Source organism: Malaya genurostris, chromosome 2, assembly GCF_030247185.1.
Source record: "Malaya genurostris strain Urasoe2022 chromosome 2, Malgen_1.1, whole genome shotgun sequence".
NCBI lineage: Eukaryota > Metazoa > Arthropoda > Insecta > Diptera > Culicidae > Malaya > Malaya genurostris.
In genome coordinates, this window is record NC_080571.1 from 234567718 (window position 1) to 234575499 (window position 7782).

At 37.3% G+C, this 7782-nt stretch overlaps 1 protein-coding gene across 2 annotated transcripts in view; it reads left to right on the forward strand.

Moving 5' to 3' along the window:
- Positions 1-7579, forward strand: part of LOC131428185 (T-box protein H15-like) — a 125424-nt gene extending 117845 nt beyond the window's left edge. For both annotated transcript variants that reach the window (XM_058591907.1, XM_058591908.1), the window contains one exon: positions 6113-7579. In XM_058591907.1, coding sequence (XP_058447890.1) covers positions 6113-6662 — 550 coding nt within the window. In that variant the 3' untranslated portion in view covers positions 6663-7579. The remainder of the gene's footprint in view (positions 1-6112) is intronic.
- The last annotated feature ends 203 nt before the right edge of the window (positions 7580-7782 follow it).

A 7782-nucleotide genomic window follows, 5' to 3' on the forward strand; every position in this document is an offset into this window, starting at 1 on the left:
ATCGAATATACCCGCAAAATCGTTAACTAACCATACCTGTTCAATTAAAGAACAACACGGTTGAAAGAATTTCAATTTTAGTGTCCAGTATAGAAACACGCTCTTGAAAATAAACCGAAACCGGAAGTTGAATCCGGAAAAAATTTCATTTGAAAATTGGTTGAGCGGTCTTTAAGAAAATCGAGTTCACTTCTTGTTAGTTTTTCTCCGTTTTATCCAGTTACTCCGGAACCGGAAGTCGGAACAGGAGGAAATTGAATAGCGAGCTATGGGACCGCCTTTAATTTGAATCTAAGTTTGTGAAAATCGGTCCAGCTGTCTATGAGACAATCAAGTGCACATTTTTGTTACATACACACCCCAAGTAGCAAATTAAATTTGCTAAAATTGACATGTTTCACAATTGCTACAGTGCGGTTATTTTTGTTTGATAGGTTAGCCAAGTGATTCCACATGTTTTTGTAACAAAGGTGAAAATCATTCATATTACTGCTTGTGAAACCAAATCAAAAACCTAAAAGTATTAAGTCCACATCGGTTTATTTATCTGCTTCTACAACAAGTTCATTTGAGCAGTTCCATTTTCGGTTTCAACATTGAACGTCAATCTATTTATGGCAATTAAGAAAAGGAAGTTGTTGCAGTTGCAGAAGCTATGTTTTCGTGTTTGCCAAACTTTAAATTCTTGATGAAAAACAGTCAGCTAAACACAATTTGTATTGTAGGAATCAATAAATCTAAATTTGTTCATCAAACAGTTAACTGTAACTTGTTTAAATGGTGTAACTTTGGTGGAGAATTACAACGATTTTAAGAAAAACTCAATTAAAAAATAATCTGAGTTCTATGATTTTTTTCGTCCAAATATGTCGGGAAGGACTACGTCCAAGGGAAAATCATTATGAATATATTTAGATTAGCAAAAACATAGTCTCGTATTTAAATGGCTACTTTTTCTCAAAATCTTAAAGTTTTGCAAATATCTTCAAAATGGTATTAGCTTGCCCTCGGCATCTTAGAGCTAAGGCAGTGTGGCCTATTAAGTATATCATTTAATTTTGGAAAAAAAAAGATTTTAGCTGAAGCTGTGCCCTCTGATAATTACACAGCAGAAAAAAACATGTAAATTTACATCTCTTTAGACGTACATAAAAAAGCATCGCAATCAATCGAAATTTATAAAACAATTTCATGTTATCGATATCACAGAAAATCCAACAGAATTTAAAGTCAAAGCAAACAGAAACTTAAGTTTCAAATAGTCACTGATGGGATAACAAGTCATCGCTTCAAAACACCCAGCGCGCTTCGATTTACGACTTGTGTAAATATATTTTTTTTGTTTTAATGTAGTTTAAGATTAGAGTACTGCAAGCACAATGAAGACGCGTCTTTTTTAAAATTGGAATGTTTTGGACAGGTTTTTTATTATTGAAGAAGCGTTCATTTGTTTTAGCACATATTTTTTTTAGAATACCTAAAGTTCCCAATCCTTTTTTAAAACCATATTCAAAAAATTAACAGTTTGATAGTAACAATGATTCGTTTAAAGCATGCAAAAACTACAGTCGTTCTTTTGAAAATTTAGCGTTAAGTCAATTTAATCTATCCTTCTTTGCATAACCAACAGTTCGCAATGCTGAGGACGTGTACAAAGTTTCATCCGAATGGGGCTAGTCGAATAAGATTTTATCACTTTTTCTTCGGTGAATTGCACATCTTCTAAGTAATCTATTCTTTTGTCGATGTACGAGGGATCATGTCACCGGAGGACATTTTACCGAAAGTAGTTTCGTCCGGGAACGAAAACGTTATTTGTTTGGAAAAAATCATCCAGTTGATACACCAAAACAAGTTTACAGGCTTCCGACCAATCAGCTTCCGGCAAAATAGTCCCGCTTTTCTTCGTACTTATTCTTACGATTACATTCCAGCTGTATATTGCTCCCGCGTTTTGTTATCATTTTGACACCATTGACAACACCAAAAGCATAATTTTATATTGAGTAAAATCAGAAAATGATTGATAAATTCATTGGAAGGTATCCAGTATGATTGAAAGGTCTGTTAAAAACAAAGAGTCAAGTTTCGCAACGTAGCATAGCGCCACAGCTTCTCTCAAAATAAACTGTCAATGTTAACTTTGAAAAGTTACGAATAAATTCCTGCTAATTAAATGCATCTGTCAAAAGTAATCGAAATAATCTTCTTTGATATGTTTGTTTTTAATACCTTCGAACGTTTCAAGAAAATTGAAGACTTTTTTGAAAATAACTCAGCGATAGTGCTATGAGCTGCAAAGTTTGTTAATAAATGAATACAATCGATGTGAAGAAAATTCCCGAAAGGGAATTTCTGATTCGAGTGAAAAAATTCTATCAAATTTTCTGGGTTTGCCAGATCAAATAAGATTCCTAGATTTTTCACGGTTTTCTTGAGAATACACATCCTAATTGACCAAATAAAATTCGATTTGCAGAAGGTGCAAGAAATCCAACTACACTATAATAACCGTGCAGTAAACGTACAGTATTATTTTCAATGTTGTTTACCCTACCGCGGTTTTATCTTCAATTGTCATTTGTTGAGGGAAGTTTGTTGAAAGGGTAGTGTGATGGATTTTTTTCTGGATTGCAGTCTACTCAACGCTAGGTTTTTATGCCAAACGAGCGGTAGCGATTCCAAATAAGCGATATTATTTTGGCGCATTTTTCACTTTTTAATATGAAGGAAAGTTCGACATATCATTTCTCCTGAAAACTTCAGCGACAGAATATATGGATAAATGAAAATGCTAGTATATATTTTTTTCATAATGACATTCATGGCGGGACCTTGCTATGGCTTCGGTCGATAACTAGTGAAATACTATTGTATGAGAAATTCCACAGAACCGCAAAACTATCTAATTTTGAGTATTTTCCACTCAATTCTGGGGTTCCGTTTCGATAATTTGCATAAGGCAGAAGCAAAAATATACCTAAAAGTGAGTTATATCTACTCAACAGTTAGTTATATTTACTCCACCGTTGAGTTACATTTACACAATTTCGGATTGAATACGGGTTACTTGATTTTAGCTTATTGAGCGATACTTTCGCTATAAAAACGTTCTTTGTGTATAAACTACCATAACCTTTTTAATTTGTAAACAGTTATTTCAAGTTAATATAGATTTAAATGTGGTAACCCTGCACGCTATACAAAATTGAACAAAGTACGTTGTGTGCAAGGCGGAGGTGTTTTCTTTTTCCGTGCCAGCACGTACCGATGCGTACCGGTTTTGCATAATTTTGTACGACAGTTTTGATACTCATCGCCATATAATTTCGGAACCGAAAGTATATGAAATGGCACAGCAACTTTTAAGATACTGGGAGCTTCAATTTGAATCATGATTCGTGAAAATCGGCTTAACCGTTGCTGAGAAATCGATGTGAGTTCCGTTTTTGGAGCTTTTCTCTACTATTATCGATGCTTTCGGAAGCGGAAACACGGGACTAGTAGTTCGAAAGTAGATTTATGAATTCACTAACTAACAGGATCTGCCAACTAACACATGGATCAATAAGTCCCGAGACTAAATCAGATAAGGCGCTCGTAGTAAACCAGTAACCACTTCTTTCTAGAGTACTAACCTTTGCTTGAAACGGGTCAAAATTTTAAGTCGATCCGACCAGAAACAGCTGAGTTATCGAGGTTGGAGTAAAGTCGTTTCGTAGTTTGTTTAAAAAATGAAAAAAAAACCGCTTTCGATGAAACAAAAACAGCAAAACAATGGCGAAATTGGACGAATTGGGCTTTGATCTGCTTCCCCATCCCCCATACTCGCCAGATTAAGCCCCCAGTGACTACTGGCTCTTTGCTGATCTTAAAAAAATGCTCCAGGGAAAAAGATTTGGCTCAAATGAGGAGGTCATCGCTGAAACTGAAGCTTATTTTGAAGCGAAAGATATTTTTTTTTATAAACATGGTATTGAAAAATTGGAAAAACGTTGGAACCATTGTTTCACCCTAAAAGGTGATTATGTTGATGAATAAAAAAAAATTTGCAAAAAAATGTTGTTTCCATTGTTAGTCTCGGGACTTATTGATCCATGTGTTAGATGAGTTTAGCAGTAAGCTTTTTAAAGATTTGCACCTCTTTTCGTCATTAATTTTGAAAAAATACTTATGAAATTGAATTTTTTTCCCTTTTCACCCTGTAATACTGGAACTTGAAGTCGAACTAGAATTATCTTTTAGGGGACTTTTTAACGAATTTAGAGACCTTTTATTTGAATCTCAGATTGTAGGAATCGGTTTAGAAATTTCAGAGAAAATTGAGTTCGCATTTACTCATAGATTTGCACAAATTGCCTTGTAATTCCGGAACCGGAGGTTGGATCGGGATAAAATTCAATAGCGATCTATGGGACTATAAGACCTTTCATTTGAATCTAAGTTTGTGAAAATCGGTTCAGCCATCTGTGGGCATAAAAGGGGGGCTTAATGGTTATGTAACTTCCATACTTGTTCAATCGAGCGTTTATGGCTTTCAAACAAACGTAAGATTGTAGTAATCGATTAGGTCATTTGCGTGAAATTTGAGCGGCTGGAAAAAAATACTGCGATTTATCTCAGCTCCTCCATTAATCTCAAATACTAATGTCGTTTTCGCTTGATGCCAAACCCAACCCAGTTTCCACTTTAACTGCTGTCAAAACGTTTGTTTGAAGCCAGTTTCGAACCTAGTTTCAACGTTGTTGAACTGAAAATCGAGTCAGTTTCGAAGCTGGTTTTTTTTTCAGGTTTGCTCAAACCCTCGTTACTAAGTGCGAAATCAAAACAGTTTCGTGAAAAGTGTTTGTTTGATGAAACTACCCTGGGTCAGTTTCAGTTTTCTCAAGCGAAAACGACATAAAACAATTAATTAGAGCTAGATATGCTATCTCTGTTCGATCAATTGACTCAAAGTGTAAGATGAAAATAGCTGCATTTGCTTCGAGTTTTCGCGTCGCTATAAAAGCAGTGTTACATAATTTTTTTTCTGCGACATTATTTCCTAAAGACGAAACGAAAATACTGCATCCGATTTGATCATAATTCGTTGGTTCAAAGTCTAGTAATCCGCAAAATAACACGACGACTGCTGCTTTCTGCGGAGCAAACCATATTTCAAAAGAGTGAGAAATCAAAGTACTTCCACGATATAATGTTGGGTGGAATTTTAAGGATTCTTCTGCATTGGTCAGAGGAACTGAACATCATGTGAAGTACCGTTTAACGAAGTGTCAAGCAATTGAATAATTTTTGCGGTGCAATGTAATTCACCATAATGTTGAGAAGAGTGCTACTGGAAACCCCTTTTTTAAATGCTATCTGCTTCTCTACCTTAAACGAACTACGACGTCGACTAATTGACTGCTTTTTTATTGAATTTCAAAAGGCCGAGTCGTTCCGGTTTATACCCAACAAATGCGAATGGCCTTCATCTGTCAGTGGGCTACATAATTTATGCGTTTAAAAAACATTACTTCTTGGGATTAAAGTGACGTTGATGAATCGAAATATTACTTTCGAATTACTGGATGAGTCTTTCATGAAATATTGGTATCCTGTTCAGCATTGTATCGAACAGTATCTATTGCTATCTCAGCTTCATGTGGAATCACCCAATTTGAATACTTGAAGGGCCCTCTTAAAAAACGAAAACGAAACGAACTAATTCACGTGACAGCAATTTCTGCGTGCTTGAAAAACTTATTACATATTTACCTTAACATGGAAGAAGATATCGCAGCATGCTTCGCTGTCTGTCTGAATCACGCCCAGTGTGCCCATCAATCAATCAAACCGTCATCATCGTAGTTGCTTTCGCCATGCTGCTCCGCCTACGCATTAATTCGAGTAAATGTGCTGCCACTGTTTGATGGCGTGTATGTGTGTGTGTTTGTACACGGTTTACGTGCATTACAGTTTTTTTACGCAATTGGCTGCCTTTTTCGCGCCTCTTAAACCACTCGCTGCTCACGGTCTCATTATCATTTTATAATTATCTCTCGCTTGCACAGCAAGTCATCGGTGTGGAACTGTTTTCTCAATATCTGTTTTTTCTTCTCGCTACTTGCAGGGATCCCATGGACGCGCTGCTACTGGAACAGCACCTTCGCTCACCGCTTCGACTGTTTCCGGATCCACTGATGGCACAGTTTGGCGGTGCCGGCCAGGATCCGGACGGTACCCAGGCAGCTCTGCTGGAGAAAGCTCGTCAACACCTGCAGATGTGGGGTCGGGCCACGCCCTACGGTGATCTGTTGATACCCCAAATGTACCAACGGCCCAATTTGGGTGCACTGAATCTGGGACATTTGTGGCAGAGCCAGTGGCCGTCACAGTTCCCACCGGGTTTTCTTCCGAATGCCGCAGCGGCGGCAGCCGCGGCTGCAGCAGCAGCAGCTCCTCCTCCACCGCTTCCTCGGACTACTCCTTCGCCAGCCACTCAAACCATGGCCAGCCCTGCCAGTTCCGCTGGGTCACCGTCGCCGGATCTACGCGCAAAACACTACTCCCGGTTCAGTCCGTACCAAATTCCCCAGGCTCACCATCACCCCTCGCAAGGATTAGCCCCATCCGGTTCGGCACCCCACCAGTCACCGCTACCGAGAAGTCCGTCTAATTAGAACCGGTCCCATCCCAATCTTCCAGAGGCTTTTTCATCATTCGATCCGGCTCGTGTAAACAATGATTTCCGAAGCAAAAATCGACGCAGTATTATAAACTCCTAGAATCGAACCTAATCTCGCAAGTGGACGAACTTTCACTCATCAATTTTTCATCTTCACATCTGTAAATAACATCCAAACCGATCTAAAACACGATCCCTTTCGGGGGCCGATTATTTATTACTTTCCATCAACACGACGAACCGTAGTTTGTAATGTTATACGCAATATCGAATGTTTTGTTGGCAACAATAAAGAAAATCGTTTTCGTACACATCTTGAACAAAAACAATGCTAGGATCTCTTTACTTTAGAATAAAAATTTTTTTCCGGATGGAAGGCAACTGTCTGTACTATCATAGCTGTTACCTTTGTGTGTGTGTGAGAGAGAACGTGAAGCTATTATCTATGTGTATGTGTTTGTTTTGTAAATAAATGTGATCATCAAATGAAATCAAAGTAGTCATAGAAAACACTGCACTAACTAGCACAGTATTTAGCCGATAAGTAATATATTCGATTTGTGCTCTTGGTAAGTGAAGAAGAACTTGTTTGCTTGAGACGGATAATAATTTTAAACAACCGAAAGAAAAATCGATTCCTAGAACAATGTTATTGGTATGTAAATTAGATGAAGGCTAAACAATGTACACGTTTTGTAATTTCTACTAAGTGAAGCGAGGAAACTACTTCAAAAGTAACTGCTAAATGAATATGCATATAAATTTACCTACGGACACATAATCACCCTTACGAATGGGAAGTTTATTGGAAAAAAACACTTATTAAATTATAAAAAACATATATGTACTTGGTGAACGAACTCGATGTTGTATAGACGAATTCATGCAAATAAATTCTAGTAATATTGAAAATTGAGTGTTATTTTTTATTAAATAACAATTTGATGACATGGCGACCGGAATAATAAATGGAAAGTCGATCGTTTGTTCGTGTCCTCCAATAGCAGTGTTCTACGATAAATATAATTTTTTCCCGCTCTTTGTGTTCGTATGGGCTTGACAGGCCAAACCATAATTTTATTTCGTAAGTAGTGTTCCTTCCCTTTGTTCTACTC